Consider the following 17,828-nt stretch of genomic DNA (forward strand, 5'->3'; position numbering starts at 1 on the left):
TATATTGTAGGCCTACATGCATTGTTGGATAAATACATTTGATTGGTTGATTGATTGTTGATTGATTGATTGGTTGATTGATTGATTGGTTGATTGTATTAAGCCTTTCCAGCTGAAATCCACACACCCCCTATGGAAGACATGATCTTAATCTCCTACACAGGGAGTGTGAATTTCAAGGGTCACCAGAATGGGTGACTCTATTTGAAATCTTCACCCCTCGTGTTAGAGATTGAGGTCATGTCAGTTCAATTCAATTGTCAATTCAATGCTAGGGGCCTATAGTCCATAACTTTAAACCGCCTAAATTTCCTTTATATTATTATTCCTTTTTACAGTGAAAAATAATGGTGAAGACGGCGGCTGTTCAAACCAAACTGCACTATTATACCAGAACCGATTGGCCTACATGTACATTGTCAAGGATTTACGGTAAAATGGACTGACTAGTACTATTGCATTGAAATTTACCGTAAAATACCGTTTTCATAGAATACCGTATATTATAGTTTAATGGTAAACCCCGTTATTTTTACGGTACTATATATAGGCCTAATGATGGCATTTGGGTTGCCAACACTTTGCCGTAAAAGTTAGTGTTATCAAAAATTAATGTGAAATAACAGAAATATATCCATGTTCTAGGCCTACGTATACATTTTAGAAAAAATGCAATTAAAAACCCTAAATATAAAAGTCAAGAACTGTATATTGGCGATAGGTCAAACTATACGTTTCTGGATTTGTATGACGAGAGGAATAGGCTACATTTACCTCCATGCATATAAAAGCGGCCATTTTGGATTTATCCACTACATGTAGGCCTATCCTACTTGGATATTCCGGGGACTTTTGATATGCTTTTGTGTAAGCATTTGGGAGATGGACGCATGTGAAATGGATTTTGTGGCAATTTAGTGGTGGGTGATTTCATAATTTGACTGGGATATACCTTAACTTGTATTGAAATTATATAGCCATATCAGGTGGTTAAACCACCTTCTTGTAAAACACGTTTTGACATTTTCCCCAAAATGCGACTTAACCTCCTTTTATATCGTGCCTTTACCCGAACCTCGAGAACCAGACCGAACAGGTACAATATTGATTAACAAGGCCAGGTGAAAGAAGAAAAAAAAATAAAGAAAAAAATGTTTTCATGGTGGTTGAAAATATTGCAATCAAAAATAATCCAAAATAAGGAAGAAAATTTTAAGTTTTAAATACATATTGTTTGAAATATTTAAATATTGATTCTATAAGAGTTTGCTTCTTTGTTTATAAAATACAAAGTAACAAACTGAAGCTACGTACTCCGCTATATTTTAAACCAAACATGTCAACGTTATGTGTGTGCTTGTTTATTCGAGTCCGCGTCTTCCTTCTAATTATTTCGTATATGCAGCTCATGAATACCGTTTGCTTAAATTTAAATTGGAATCGGAAACAATTTAGACATTATTTACACCATTCAAGAGCTATATACGAAATGAATATACATGAGATGACGTCACTAATTTGAATTTTCATGAGATGGCGTCATTTGAATATTCATTAGATAACGTCATTAATATGAATTTTCATGACCTCATCTAATTTGAATATTCATAAGATGACGTCATCTAATTTGAATATTCACGTGGTGACGTCATCTAATTTGAATATTCATGTGGTGACGGCATCTAATGTACATATTCATGAGGTGACGTCATCTAATTTGCATATTCATGAGGTGACGTCATCTAATTTGAATACTTATGAGGTGATGTCATCTAATTTAAATATTCATGAGGTGACGTCATCAAATTTGAATATTCATGAGATTACGTCATCAAATTTGAATATTCATGAGGTGACGTCATCTGATTTGAATATTCATGTGATGACGTCATCTAATTTACATATTTATGAGGTGACGTCATCTAATTTACATATTCATGTGGTGACGTCATCTAATTTGCATATTCATGAAGTGACGTCATCTAATTTGCATATTCATGTGGTGACGTCATCTTATTTGAATACTTATGTGGTGACCTCATCTAATTTGAATATTCATAAGATGACGTCAGCTAATTTGAATATTCATGTGGTGACGTCATATATTTTTGCATATTCATGAGGTGACGGCATCTAATTTGCATATTCATGAGGTAACGTCATTTAATTTGCATATTCATGAGGTGACGTCATTTAATTTGCATATTCATGAGGTGACGTCATTTAATTTGCTTGCATATTCATGAGGACGTCATTTAATTTGCATGCATATTCATGAAATGACGTCATCTAATTTGAATATTGATAAGATGACGTCATCTAATTTGAATATTCATAAGATGACGTCAGCTAATTTGAATAATCATGTGGTGACGTCATCTATTTTACATATTCATGAAGTGACGTCATCTAATTTGAATGTTCATGAGGTGACGTCATCTAATTTGCATATTCTTGAGGTGACGTCATCTAATTTGCATATTCACGAGGACGTCACCTAATTTGCATATTCATGAGCTGACGTCATCTAAGTTGAATATTCATGAGGTGACGTCATCAATTTGGATATTCATGAGATTACGTCATCTAATTTGTATAGGGTCGAAACCTTAAAAACGCTCCGATTTCATAAAAATTGTCTTTAATTGTATGACTTTTTCAAATACCAATTCAATTAAAGAATAGTTTGCACCATCTAGAATGTCGCGTTACATGGAAGGAAAGTTATGATCTTTTTTGGTTTTTTTTGATCTCGAGAACTATACGTCGCAGATATGCCAATCTATACATTTACGACGGGAATAAGCAAACTATGCTGCAATTTTATCAGTTTCGCCGTCGAGCAAACTGATAAGCCGCTGTTTTTCATGTTATGTCCCTTTACAGTGAGGACGGCATTATTTACGCTTGTCAAAGCCCGAGCCACATCGGGATGACTTGCATGGAGGAAATAGGGCTAAGTGACCGCTTATAGGTTGAATTCCCAGTCTGCCTAATCATGAAGCTCCCGTGGCCAAGTGGTTAAGGCGCTGGTCTCGTAAACCAGAGGTCCTGGGCTCAATTCCCGGGCGGGATCACTTTTCCTCTTTCCTCCTTTAATCATTGCTCGACGGCGAAACTGATAAAATTGCATCATAGTTTGCTTATTCCCGTCGAAAAAAAGCCGCTGTTTTTCATGTTATGTCCCTCTACAGTGAGGACGGCATTATTTACGCTTGTCAAAGCCCGAGCCACATCGGGATGATTTGCATGGGGGAAGTAGGGCTAAGTGACCGCTTATAGGTTGAATTCCCAGTCTGCCTAATCATGAAGCTCCCGTGGCCAAGTGGTTAAGGCGCTGGTCTCGTAAACCAGAGGTCCTGGGTTCAATTCCCGGGCGGGATCACTTTTCCTCTTTCCTCCTTTAATTATTGCTCGACGGCGAAACTGATAAAATTGCATCATAGTTTGCTTATTCCCGTCGAAAAAAGCCGCTGTTTTTCATGTTATGTCCCTCTACAGTGAGGACGGCATTATTTACGCTTGTCAAAGCTCGAGCCACATCGGGATGACTTGCATGGGGGAAGTAGGGCTAAGTGACCGCTTATAGGTTGAATTCCCAGTCTGCCTAATCATGAAGCTCCCGTGGTCAAGTGGTTAAGGCGTTGGTCTCGTAAACCAGAGGTCCTGGGTTCAATTCCTGGGCGGGATCACTTTTCCTCTTTCCTCCTTTAATCATTACTCGACGGCGAAACTGATAAAATTGCATCATAGTTTGCTTTTTCTACAGTGAGGACGGCATTATTTACGCTTGTCAAAGCCCGAGCCACATCGGGAGGACTTGCATGGAGGAAGTAGGGCTAAGTGACCGCTTATAGGTTGAATTCCCAGTCTGCCTATATCATGAAGCTCCCGTGTCCAAGTGGGTAAGGCGCTGGTCTCGTAAACCAGAGGTCCTGGGTTCAATTCCCGGGCGGGATCACTTTTCCTCTTTCCTCCTTTAATCATTGCTCGACGGCGAAACTGATAAAATTGCATCATAGTATAGTGCCTTACCCAAGTGCACAACACGATGGCACCGCCGGGGCTCGAACTCGCAACCCTCCGATTGCGAGGTAGAGCCCGTACCGCTGCGCCACCGTATTTAATCTCAAAATCATTGCAACAAAATACACTTTATGAATCGTGGGCACATGACTGACTTTAATTTGTTTTCTATATAAAATTGGGAAGACACAGGGGTTGCATATGAACTTGGAATGTAAATGTATGGAATACCCTTTCTATACGATACAATTCTTTCGCAACTTCGTAAAAAATAATTTTCCTCAACAATGGTCATGATGGTGAATGATTTTACTTACCTAAAGAAACACAATTTAATATTAAGCTTTCTTACATTGAAAAAAAACCCTCATATAGTTAGCATTTAATGTGTAAATGGTATTCATGAAGAAGAACGCTGCCTCTGATTTACATATCTGTACTAACCATGTTTCATGCATTAAAACTCAATAGTATGGTCGTATAATGTGGGAAATCCTCGGTCATGCCTCGCTACAGCCCATTCCACCATAAAAGCCTCAAGCACGACGAGGTTGTTCCAATATAGAGAAGCCCCGCAGGGCATGGACTGGGCAAGGGTAAATATAACAATTTGTGCCATCACAAAAAGCAATATCCCTTATTCTTGCCCCAGAGGGTGGAGCGAGGCTGCAGTGGTGCTATAACGAGGCACGACCGAGGTTTTCCCACAAATATATCATCAGGTAATAATGACCCGATACGAGACCTTACTTGCTTCAAAATCTGTCCTGAAAATTAGAGTGAACATTATTATTGAATACAACGAAAATATTACAAAATTCTTTGTTAGTGTTTTTGAAAACTGATAAAGTTGTTTTGTTTTTGAATTAATTTAATGTTTTTGACAATTGTTAGCACACATAATTATATAGCTCCATATGACAAACAATGAAACACACATTAAGTCATTTGCAAATCGTATACAGCCTTTTTCCCATCTTCCTGATATGCTCCATCTTTTGGTGGTTTATAGGTTAAGGCGGCGCCAGTAAACGCAAGAATGGAAACCAGACGACACGCAGATATCATCAACACTAGATAAATAGTGATTTGGGAGTTATCGTAAAGCCAACAGTTTTGTGATCCGTCACATTCGTATTCCCAGAGTAGACAGGCTCGGTCGAGTAGAGCACCGAAAGCAATTGGTCCAGGAACTACACCTGTATGATGGGAATGAAGATTTGTGTAAATAGTAAAAAATCATTAAATGCATCCGCAAAGATCGGACTCACATTTTGAGTGCTAGGGTAACGACCAGAATATAGGTCGACGTCTTCCGAGCCTTTTGTCGTTGCGACATACACAGTGGTATTTTTTTTATTGTAGCGGTTTTTTGGCAGCGATAAACATCGAGAGAACAGAAACCAGAGCAAAGCTAATCATTTGAGTGAAACTCAAAGCAGACGACAAACACATGCAGCGGTGAACCGAAACTTGCTTATGTCGTAATTTTAAAAACGAACAATGTCCACGACATCGGACCTTTAAACGGCTTTGAGTTGGGAGTATAGGAATATAATTTCTTGAGAACGGTTAGAGGAAAAAGCAAATACAAATAATGCTAAGCAAATGCTACTTGTTCTTTTTTGCTTGTAGATAACAATGTTTGGAGCGTTTATTTGAGAAAAATACAGGGAATTTCTAACATAGCGATCTAGCAGGGAATTTCTAAAGCAATTAACAACGTATAATTGTTTAGCATACCGAACGAAAACGCATGGCATTAGTACTTGTACATGCACAATGCTGATACCTAGAGGAGGCGATTCCCAGACGTCGTGATTGTACGCCCGTTTATCATTTTCCTGTGAGGGAGCGAGGTCGCTTATTAAGCCAGTATTGAAGATTCTGCAAGTACAAAATGAGCGCGCGGACAACGTAGAAAATGCACAAAATGTGTCCCGTTTTACAATATACTGTAGACAGTCGAGAATATTAAACACAGGAAGGAAAGTCTCAATACCAGATAGTAACGTTTACACAGCATTTTTGTGGGACATGACAGACATGAGAGCACATCAGACACATCAAATTGCATTCTGAATTTGAGGATTGTCCTTCTGATATCAAATAATTTTGATTTTTTTGAAATTCGCGATATATATAATACAAATTTTATGGCAAATTCTTAAAACATTCTGGGGTGAACCAAACTTGACTGGTTATCAAATTAATCAGTGACAAGGTGCTTATTGATGTTTTAATATTATTGCATTAAATGGCACACGTCAAATTCATAGATAACCATATCACTGATTAACTAGATAACCAGGCAGGTTTGGGTCCCCAGAAGGGCTTCCTCTTTAAAGTGCATGTAGCCCTCAACCCGTTTCTTTATATTTATATGTGCATATACTTACCTAATCCTTTGTTGAAGAAAGTTTGCACCCCTAACGCAAACGATCTCTGGGAATAATCCACGCACCTAGTATAGTGTGAGGAACACATATATCCATCATTCATCGGTTTGAAACATTGTATATTCCATTTGAAATTCACACACCCCATGTGGAAGATTAGCTAAAGTCTTCTACAGTCATGACAGAAGGAGTATGGGTATCAAATATATTAGAATAACTTACATTTTAAACACACACTCCAGTTGTGGAAGATATTCAGTGATTTGTTTTTCAGGCGGATCATAAAAATCATCCAAATTCAGATTTTGGCACCTCTGTGATTGTCATTGATGTGCAAACAGCATAGCTTGCTAGTGGTTAAGCCGAAAGCCGCGTATTATGAATCTGTAATTTCTATAAACTTCAAGAAATTAACGGTATATATTTGAATGGGGTTTCAACTTTGTCAATACTGCTGTTTTCCTCGTTTTTTGCCAAAACAAAAATACCTAATGACAATTGTAATGACTTATCCTTAACACTTAGGCAATTTATAAATGATTTTAATTTTTATACACCTTTGCTGGGATTACTGAATGGGCCTTTAAAGCAATATCAAGGGTAGACTAGAATGGGTATTAAAATAGACGTTTATCAAATCTTCCACAGGCGTATGGCAAATTCAGTATTTAAACTATTTATAAATGTCCACGTGCAAATTTTGTAGTAATTTTGACCTTCGTGGCTATGTTTGCAAATAAGTTCTCTCCCATGCATGGTCTCCATATTATCACCAATTATAAGTAATATTTATGATGCTGAAAACAATTAATACAAAACAATTTGTGGTCATTATTGCATCCTATCTCAAAACCGATTCAGGTGACAAATTACTTATTTTGTGTTTCGATCTGTAACATAGTATTTCTAGTATCACAAAATTACACGAAATTAAGTTGATTGATTAATCTTGATATAAATTATGCGACTGAAATTACACATAAATTGTACCAACTTTGCATTTAGAATTTCACCGGTTTGCAGCAGTTTGTTCTGCGAATTTTGACATCCGGCTTGCGCTTTGATCTGAGAAGATTGGCACACTTGAAAGATAAAAGGTCGGAATTCAAAAATTACAATAGACCTAATTCAAATTATCTTTATTAAATCACACCTTGACTTTACCTCATAGTAGCAGTAATGTAAGGCACAGGTACAAGGTAAGTAAAAAGGAAGCTGAAAAACGCCACCACAAGGAACGGTATTAGATATGCGCAATCTGTGCCACATCTGCTTGCTTTCGCGGTCCCATAATCTTCCAATGAGCTATCGACGGGAGGTATACATGCACACTCACTGTATTCCTGTAAACCAAATTAAGTTTGACAATGACTTTCTAAGGTTTGAATCTAGTTTTTGTTAGACATATTATCCTTAAAACGCGAAAAAGTATCCTTATAGACGAATCCAACGAGCCAAGTCATGGTCAGGATTTGGTCGGCCATGTCGGGTCCCCGCATCCACCAAACTGGTGTAGTGACTGCCCAATCGGGTGGATTAAAGCCGCTTAAAATTCGATGTTACTGTTAGATTATTTTGTGTTGTACACTGTCATTATTCTACGTGTAACACAGGTGCTAGATGCAGTTTAAAATACCCTCCAAGGCCGCATCATTTTACACTTTAGGTGAGATGGAGCCGACGGGGACTCAACTTTGGCAGCCATTAAGGTGCAGGAATGCGTGAAATTGGATTCGTCTATACTTGCGAAATAAATCTCAATTTTAAAAATAAACCATTTTGGGTAAATTCATTTATTCATAGATGTACATCCTGCACATTATGACACCCCATTGAATCCAATGTGACCTCACGAAGCAAAGTCACAAGCATTTGATTAGAATGTTAGACGAAGGTCCAGAATTAAATGTGACAAACTGGCCTATTCAAGAATCCAGGGGAATGGCAAATTTATGCGCGCCTCTAATTTAAAACAAAAGAAAACCGAAACAAATGAACAGAAATATTAAATGAAAGTTATGAAAAGTACAGTGAAGAAAAAACTGAAATAAAAACTAATTTAAATAAAGCTTGACTGCAGAAACTGTGTTGTCTCTTTCTTTCGATTGTTGGAATCTTTTCGCCTTGTACAGGCCAGTTTGTCACTTTTTCAAACTGGACCGAATTGCATGAATTTCCCGATGAATCTCACGATGATTAAACGTTTGATATCAAATTTGGTATCAACCTTCGAAGGAAAGTGTATTGAAAATTATTATATAAATTATTTTGCCATAAACTCATCAGACTCTGATTAAATGGGGATGGAATTAGTGGCGACCTTTTAATTTGGCTGTGTTTATACTGGTCGCTTAACCGTGGAGCTATATGGTGGTTAATGTAAAATACAACAAATATGGCTGATTCCAATTATGTGTAAGTTGGGACATGCGTAAACATTAATATTAAAGCCAGAAAACCAGGTTGAAAAAAACAAACTAACCAAGGTCATTTAAAATAACGAACCTTCGCTCCACCAGTTTTGTTTTGTTCAACGGTACATCCAGCGTGACATGCGGAGTAGTACATAATACCATCAGAGCCACAGACTGGGTCGTAAGCATCCTCGCATTTACATAACGAATTACACGAAGCAGTCAAGTTAAATTGATCTTCAGAATACTTTATTGTGCTGAAAAAAGCAAAAATCCGTGTAAATGAAATGTATGTTTAGTGTACTCTCTTTTAGATACGTAATTATATTTTAGAGGGTCTCTTGTAAGATTTTATGAAACTTACGCTTTGGTTGAAATTTCGGTTTTTAACATGTGCGCAATGAATGTTTGTTCATAACTGATCACTAGCTGACATATGGTCCTGTGTCATAAACTGGGGTACCTTTGTGTTACATGTCGCAAATTGTTGAAAATCAGAGGTGTTGTGTCATAAAGTGCTGTAACATTTTCCATAAATCTGACAATAGTATTAAATGAAAGATGATTTGAAAACAGCACTTTACATGTCGAGTAATAAAGAATAAATTAACAATGTTTTGTAATTCATACTGCACGTCAAAAGGTAACAAAACCACCTTTTTGGATACCCCAGTATATAGCACAGGATCATATAATCCCATCAGAGTCTTTGGTAAGCATGGTAAGTCATGATTTCGTAATTTATTTCCGGATTCGGGACTTAATTCCACAACACAGTCTAATAGCATATAAGCTTAATGTGGCGCTCACAAAGTGTCTTTTATTTTATGCAAGTTACCACTGGGTTTCTATGTATATCCTATCTATCTAAACTGGCGTCAAGAGGTGTCACCAATTTGAACACTTTATGGCAAAAATACAGTTTTGTTTTTGCCAATATCAACATGGGGTTATCAGCACTGAGACATATTTCCCCAAAACCTTAGCTTTATAGAAAGAAAAGTGCAAATATTCGTCATGTTTCGGTAAAAATCATTTTGATAAAGTGGCATTTTGTAATGGCGTTACGCATGCAAACACGTACGGGTATTAACAATTAGGTAAAACCAAATATGAAAAGTATAATAATTAGAAGGTTCAACAGATTACGACCTTGGTATCCAAAATTATATAAATGAGGTTGGAGGATAATACGTGAACATGTGCAGTGGTTCATTCTCTAGTTGTTATAATTAGAACCCAGCAAACACAAAACGTTTTCGACATCATTCGCAAAAGGTTATAAAAGGTTGTCCGAAAACGTTTAAATGTCGGGTTATATAAAGGGTATATCATGTATATTAAGAGTATAAAATGTTTTCATAACCTTAATAAACATTTTTTGGTAATCTACTGCTCAGCAAACAAAAATGTTTTACAGAAAATGTTTAAATGTCGGGTTAAATAAAGGATATAAAAACGTTTTAATAACATTCCAAAAACTTGAAAACTTGATACAAAACATTCTAAACAGAATTTTTGGGGTTGAAAAAATATTTTGCGAAAAATATTTGCCCAAAATATTTTCAATAACGTTTTAAAAACGTTTTCATGACCTTTGTATAACCCGACATTTAAATGTTATTAAAAGGTTTTAAAAAAAAAAACATTTTAAGAACATTTCTATGTTTGCTGGGTTCAAACATTTTAACATGTTATTTAAGTATTGACACAATATTTGGCAAACATGTTTGTAAAAATAGTTTGCAATAATATTTTGTGAAAATATTTAATATTGTCCTAGTGTGTTTTCATACAAAACGTTTTAAAACGTTATAATTACCTTTATATAACCCGACATTTTAATGTTATCAAAACGTTTTTACCTAAACCAAAAGCCAAAACATAACTTATTTAAAACGTGTTTAAAACGTTTTTGTGTTTGCTGGGAAGTTCTTTGAATAGACCAATACCATAAATCCCACTCACCTGTTTTCATACACAGTAGTCACACCTGCAAATGGCACATCCGGGCATGTTAGGAGAAAACCTATGGAAATCAAGCCCGATATGACCAAACAAACTGCACAAAATTTGAGTGTTTGAGACACGGTCATTTGGTACCTTTTCAAGAGGTAACCGCCAAGTAAAGGACCGATGATTCCAGCAGGGGTAATGGTAAGACCTGGAAATGGCAAAATCAAAGAATAGATTAACAATCGTAGTCTAGAGTACATTACTGCATTTTGTATTGTGGTGCAGATGAAGTTGATGATTAAATTTTGAAGCCAGTATATTTGGGTAAGCCTGGCAGTTTGCAGTCCCTACCCTGTGCATCACGGGAGAATATTGTCTGACAAAGGAACTCTTCATATGGTATGACATTGAAGGATTCACCCAAGTTAAATAACAAATATAAATACATTAATAAATTATGCCTGGTAAGAATATATTATATCCTTCAAGTCCCCTGGAACAAATAAGCGCGAAGTGCGCGAAAAAATCTATCATTTTTAATCTAAAATGATCAGATATGACGTACAATTACGTGTATGTCACATGTATGTCCAAAAGACACATACGGCACGAGGCGTCAACATGGGGGGGGGGGGTCATTGCATGGGACACCCCCTTATCAAAATTAGCCTCTGCGCATATGTCCTGCACGACTGTTTCCAGTTAGGAACGTTATTGTGCAGAATGAACTGACAGGTATAAATTTACAGATAGACATAAACATGCAGATACAGTTGAAGAGCTTTTTTTTCCAAACCGTGTGAAGTCCACAACCCCAAGTTTCTCATTTACTTGTGTGATACAATCACAATTACTTTGACAAGTTTGACATTAGAAACAATGAGTTGTACCATCAACTTGCAACAATCCATTATTTACCATGTTTACTACAACAATGCTGGTTAACAATATGCAGACTACATGTATTGTTCTCATTTGGGAATCAAAGGCATCACACAGTATTGTTACTATGCGTCCATCCACTGTTTGCTTTGTAATGGTGCATCCAACTGAAATTATAATACCTATAGCATCACAACCCATAGCAATATGGCACAGGTAAATCAGAAACATATGTTAGTGGACACAGAAAGCCCAACATTTCAAAAGGATACAAAAATGTGTAGCTATTAACCCCATGAGAACTACCTGCCGATTGGTCAAAAAGAAATTATCATTATCAATTGGTCCAATCAGCAACATTGTTAGAATAATTTCACCGAGTAAAAAAATTGGCGTGAATTATTTGCAAAGCTCCATTCTAATTGGTGATTAAAGTGAAGATATCATGTAATTGACAAATCAGAGGCAATGTTAGATGTTAGTGCTCAGGGGGTTAATGTGATACCGTGTTAAACTTACCTGCCAGCAAAGCTGCATTAGAAGCTGTCACATTGAAAAGTGACTCCAAAATTTTCGGTCCAAATACAGAGATGAATGCTACTATGAAGGCTTCAGCAATGACCCCAACAGTAATCAGCATATAAGTTGGGTTTTTCAGCAGGGCTAGTACCGCCTTGGGGAACTGTGATATCTTGCTCTGTGATTGAAACTGGGAACCCGATTGTGTTTCATTTCGGCGCTTCTTTTGAGCATTTGTGTAGCCTGCATGTACATATGTAGGAGGTGAACAATGTTACTGCAAGAAATGGGTTATCATCATAATTATTTTTTATTTATTTCTCATAAATCGATTTTTGTTTCATTCTCCATATGCTTTGGCACTTGCTACCAAAACGAGGTTCTCCCTACAAATGCATGCGCAAATTGTGCATTTTTATTTCTCGCGCTTTTCTAGCAACGGACCAGAAGGCTTTTGCAACGCGTGCGCGGTAATTGACAAGCGTACGCATACACAGTACGCACTTTGCGGGTACAATCTCGTTTTGAGATGACAGGACGATCGGCGAATTCAGAACTATAACAGTTTTATGTTTTCACACTCGATCCCAAGACAAGGGGTTGGAGCTTAACCCTGTCTGAGACAACCACTTAACGCCCGGAATCAAAGGGGAAGGAGAGGGGTGCAATATTTACTAAACACCTTGATGATTACAAAAGAAAGGAAGTTAGAAACATGTATCAAAATGCTACTAGACTACCGGTTGAGCTCGTGAAAAAGCCCTAGTGAGTGTTAATAATTTGTAGCATAGATATGTAACTCATTTATAGTAATTTACCGCTACGTGCGAATAATGCCGATAAACTATAAAATAACTTTACCTGGCAGACGCCTGTTGTATCCCAGCAAAGGAAATGCATTATACGCAGCAAAAAAAGAAGTAATCAGGAACCCCAACCACCAACATCCCACCCACAATGGACTGTCTGGAGTAATTGGGATGCTGCATCAAATAAACAATACACAAAGAAACAAATAAACATTTCAATGGATGTAGAATATTTGATGTGACATGTCGTTATTTAATCTATTGCCATTCTATTTCCAGTAATGTTTAAGTTGTAACATGTCGTTATTAGTACCAAGGAATAATTTAATACACTATTTATACATACTCACGATATTACGACGTTTCTGATTGGATTTGGGCCCTTTTTTGCTGGTCATAAATTCCGTTTATGACCAGTACGCAGGGTATAAACAAGCTGCATCACGCAGCATTGGAACCCAATTAACACCAGGCCGTTGCAACTCATATGCTAGCGCAATACAAAAAGGTGGCGACAGCGCACACCGACATCGCCTGGCTAACAATTATTTGGTGCAGCAGAGACATTAAAATGAATACACGGGATCGATACACGTGAATTGCTATGCACGATTTTGATATCAGACGAAAATCTTCGGATACTGAGTTAGAAAATGATGAATATCTCCCGTAAATGAATTTTTCTCAAGAAACCAGATGTGGTCTCATACACTTGAAAATACGTGTTGAACAGATATTATAGTCGTTAGCGTGCGCTTTGAAAATTGGCCGTGCGCTTTGAACTCAAAATTTGACCAAAACTCTCAATTTTATATTGCGTTGGTCCTGTAGGCCTATGGACTACTGCGCGCAGCAGGCTATAGCGGCACTCACTCAAGTGGAGACAGTATATTAACCACTGACCGCAATGTCGTATACAAGCTTGCTGACACAGCGAGAAATCAATTTCCCCGTCTATTGTCATAGCCTTAGTCAGGTCACTTCGCTAATAATATGCATCTCATAAGGTCCGAATAAAATAGCCATGTGTGGCTGTGGATTCAACCTACCATGGCGATTTCTACTATGAAGATATCGGGGCGATGTCACTGTGCAGCGTCGGATTTCCCTGTGTATTACCCTGCACTAACATGGCGTCCAATGGCGTCTCCCGGGCGTGGCCATTTTGGAAAAGTAAAGAAAAATGCTGCTGCCACCACGATAGTACTAAAAGCTACCTAAAAATATGCGTAGTGCTGTGGAGACTTAAGTTAACATGACGTCACGAATATGCTAATTAAAGAAAAATGCTGCTGCCCTCTACGTCCACATGTTACAAGCGTGACGATCGCTGACCTCACATCGACGATCGGAGTTGCAATTCCATCGCACTTCGTGCTCTATTCTTCTTCCATGTTAACACGATCCACGATTTGCTAGTGTTGCGCACACGCGAATGTCACCTCGCCCATCTCACGCGGAGCGCAAAAGATTACGCGTTGACTCCCGGCTGTTGACCTCATACACTATTCAAGAACTCTCCTCCATCACATAGGCCTATATATACATTCAGTCCGACGTTTTTCCATTGCGACGACGTCGCGTTTTCTGGTTTCCATGGTTTCGCGGATCGATTTTTGGTTATGCGCTGCAACTTTGAATTCTCACCTCTCAAACGGGGCAGCTTTATTCGCCTTATTGCCGTCTTCTGCAGCTGGAGACTCTACGGAATTTTTCTTTGCTGCTGCGGAAAATTAGCAACGGGAAAACGCCAACAAGATAACGCACTACCGTATATATATAGTAGTCTTGCCGGCAATATAAACGTCGGACAAAATACCAGTTTATAGTCCTAACCCTCAGGGGTGGTATGCTCTCGTCAATCGTCATATTCCGCAGCGACTTTGATGGTTTCATACTGTCATGCGACTTGTCGCTGAGCGGCGTGACGCACGCGCATTACAGACAAGCGGACACAATCAAGGCTTGTAATTGGCTAATACGTCATGCCACTTCAGGGGCATTACGCTTCAGAAAACGCAGGGAAGGAGAATAGAGGTCCAAACAAAGCCAATTTCATAATTTCATACCGCTTGTCGCTATGGCAAGCAGCGGCATGACGTACTATCAGCCAATAGAAACAGCCTTGATTGTGTCCGTTTGTCTGCAATACGCGTGCATCGCTCCGTTCAGCGACAGGTGGTATGACAGTATGAAACTAACATTAATCGTAGTCGAGACTCGCTGCAGCCGAAACTCGCTGAGGGGAATCGCCGAAAACTCACCGCCTGTCGCAGCGGGGAAAAGGCAAGAAAAGTGTGGGACTATAAACTAGCCGTATGCTGGTGTTAAATCATTAAAGTACTCACTTGTCAGCAAGTATGTCCACGAAAATGTCAAGATAAACGCCACCAGTAAGAAAACCAACTGATGGACCTAGAACCGCTACTGACCAAAATATACCTGAAAGTTGCGAAATCGTTAAAACCAATAATTATGACAAAATAATTGTATACATCATCACGACATTCGTAAACAATAGTAAACCAAACCGTGCCCGAGTTTAATCGACAGATGACGTTAGACGCAAACCAGTCTCTTTAATTCTGTCTTTAATTATAACATCGTGATGTCTGCATGACATTACTACCACCCGCTATACATCAGGGCGAAAATTGGAATAACCATACGATATTTTATTAACAATACGACACAGCATGTCGAGGAGGTATCGCTTCGTTTCTTCCATGGTCATGGTGCAAGATAAGCTAAATTGATTACCACTACATATCCTTTTTATTGAGCAAAATTTACTATCGCCATAAAAACAAAACTCCCTTTATTCTAAAATGAACGAAACATTTTTACAGTTTCACGTCTTCAGTTGTGCGTACTTCAAGCGCGTGAGAATATTATGCACTACTCCCTATTCCAGAAAAATACAGAACTAAATTTTTTAGATTAAAAAAATATTATCTTGTTTTGCCAAATGAAACATTTTAAATCCTAATCATTTTGTCAGTTCTAACTGGCAATAAAAGTCAAATAGTGCAATAGTATAATGAGGGTTTATGAGTGCAGTGTGCATGGTGTGGTAAGAATATTTCCATGCGGTGAAAGACGGAATGTTCCATTCAACGAGGCGTCAGCCGAGTTGATTGGAACATTCCATCTTTCATCTCATGAAAATATTATTTCCATTGCACGAATAAAAAACATTTATTATTTGTTTTAGATGATAATATTTACTCTTTCATGGAACTTTACCCTTTGGACTTTTGGGTTAACCATACACGAGTATGCAGAAGAAATGTAAGTTAGCTTACTCTTTCCCCTGTCTAAACATGTAAAATATCAAATGACAAGGATCTATATATTTTAGGTATCACATAAAACAAAATAATAATGTGGTTTTTTTTCATTCGTGCTATGGAAAGAATATTTTCATTGGGTGAAAGATGGAATGTTCTATTCAACCGGGCGTCAGCCGTGTTTTAATGGAACATCCCATCGTTCACCACGATAAACATTCAATATTGTATATCGTATATCTAAAAATAGCAAAGATAATCAATAGTAGTTGACCAATCAGATCATAAAAATCTTTGTATGTAAAATTTCGGAAAATTGCAATAGTTTTGGCAAATTTGATACGTATTCGGAGTCCCATGCAGCCGCACACACCCACCAAAACCCGTACCACAAGCCCGGGACCACAAGGTCACCAAACAAAAAAACATACCAGTATAAATAGCTGCTGTTCCGGGGGTTACATTTTCATCAATATGTGTCAGCCCTAGATTGTATATGGTAGATGCACCCAGAGCATGAAGCATTTGTGCCACAATAAACACGGGATAGTACTTCTGTAGATTTTCATCATCCCCATCACATGGATCTGTGACTGTACGATTGACATCACAGGTATCGAATACGGCACCCTCGGCGTTATATGGACCAGCCAAATAATGCGGAAAAGTAAAAGTTATTGAACCAAGTGAAAATATTATGGCACTGATTCCTATCAAGCGAGGTTTGTGACCATTTTCTCCAAAATAGGTGACAAAAACCACAAAGAACATACCGAACAAATCATACGAGCTCGATATAAAAGCACTTTGCACGCTCGTAAGATTGAATCTTCGTTCTAAAGTTGAAATCATTGTATAGACTAACCCATTGACTGCCATTCCCTGAGTGAAACAATAGAGACATAAGGCGAATAAGAAGCCTTTAGAATTGTTGAGCATTTGCATGCAATTTGGCCGACAAGAACCGTATCCATACGGTTTCAATTCGTCGTCGTCTAATACATTGTCATCAATTTGGTCTGTTGAGGTACCATTGGGCTCAGCAGTAGCAGCATTGTCCTGTTTGTCTCCTTTGTCTGAATAGCCTTGGTTGACGTATGCTGTAGGGACTTCGCTTTCAGAGTCTGAGGAAGCCATGTTGGAAATAAGACACACTAAACTGAGAAGAACTACTAAATTGGTAAGACCTGTTACTTGAGAATTGAGCGTCTACCGATTGTGATGAACTTATTCTTGAAGAATTCCGTGGACACTGTCAGACGATGATTACATAACTAAGCCCCATGTAAACAAACGCTTTATATAAACGAGGTTCATATGAATTTCGAACGAAGATAGTATTTATTTTTTGTGTCTTTTGGATTTTTGGACATTTTATTTCTAAATTTAATTTCCTGCAATTCTTTAGATGTGAATGAGTATGTTTTCATCATTCGCCCTTCTTCATGTTCTGGATAGATATTCAAATAACAAAATGAAATTAAACAACAACAAATCACATTTTTATCATAGGTGTAAAATCTAGCCATGTTT

The 17,828-nt window shown here is 37.8% G+C and overlaps 1 protein-coding gene and 1 non-coding gene across 2 annotated transcripts; one reads left to right on the forward strand and one right to left on the reverse strand.

Annotated features, from left to right (window-relative positions):
• The first annotated feature begins 3,311 nt into the window (after positions 1 to 3,311).
• On the forward strand, positions 3,312 to 3,385 carry Trnat-cgu (transfer RNA threonine (anticodon CGU)). Its single transcript has one exon. It is a non-coding gene; the product is annotated as a tRNA-Thr (tRNA).
• Positions 3,386 to 8,912: 5,527 nt separating this feature from the next.
• Positions 8,913 to 17,432, reverse strand: LOC140140550 (solute carrier organic anion transporter family member 4A1-like). Its single transcript, XM_072162308.1, has 6 exons — positions 16,727 to 17,432; positions 15,354 to 15,447; positions 13,058 to 13,179; positions 12,197 to 12,439; positions 10,808 to 11,003; positions 8,913 to 9,096 (listed from the first exon to the last, which is right to left on the reverse strand). The coding sequence occupies exons 1-6, from the start codon at positions 17,430 to 17,432 to the stop codon at positions 8,913 to 8,915; spliced, it is 1,545 nt and encodes a 514-aa protein (XP_072018409.1).
• Between the last annotated feature and the right edge of the window lie 396 nt (positions 17,433 to 17,828).

The sequence above is a fragment of the Amphiura filiformis genome, chromosome 19 (genome assembly GCF_039555335.1).
Source record: "Amphiura filiformis chromosome 19, Afil_fr2py, whole genome shotgun sequence".
Taxonomy (NCBI): domain Eukaryota; kingdom Metazoa; phylum Echinodermata; class Ophiuroidea; order Amphilepidida; family Amphiuridae; genus Amphiura; species Amphiura filiformis.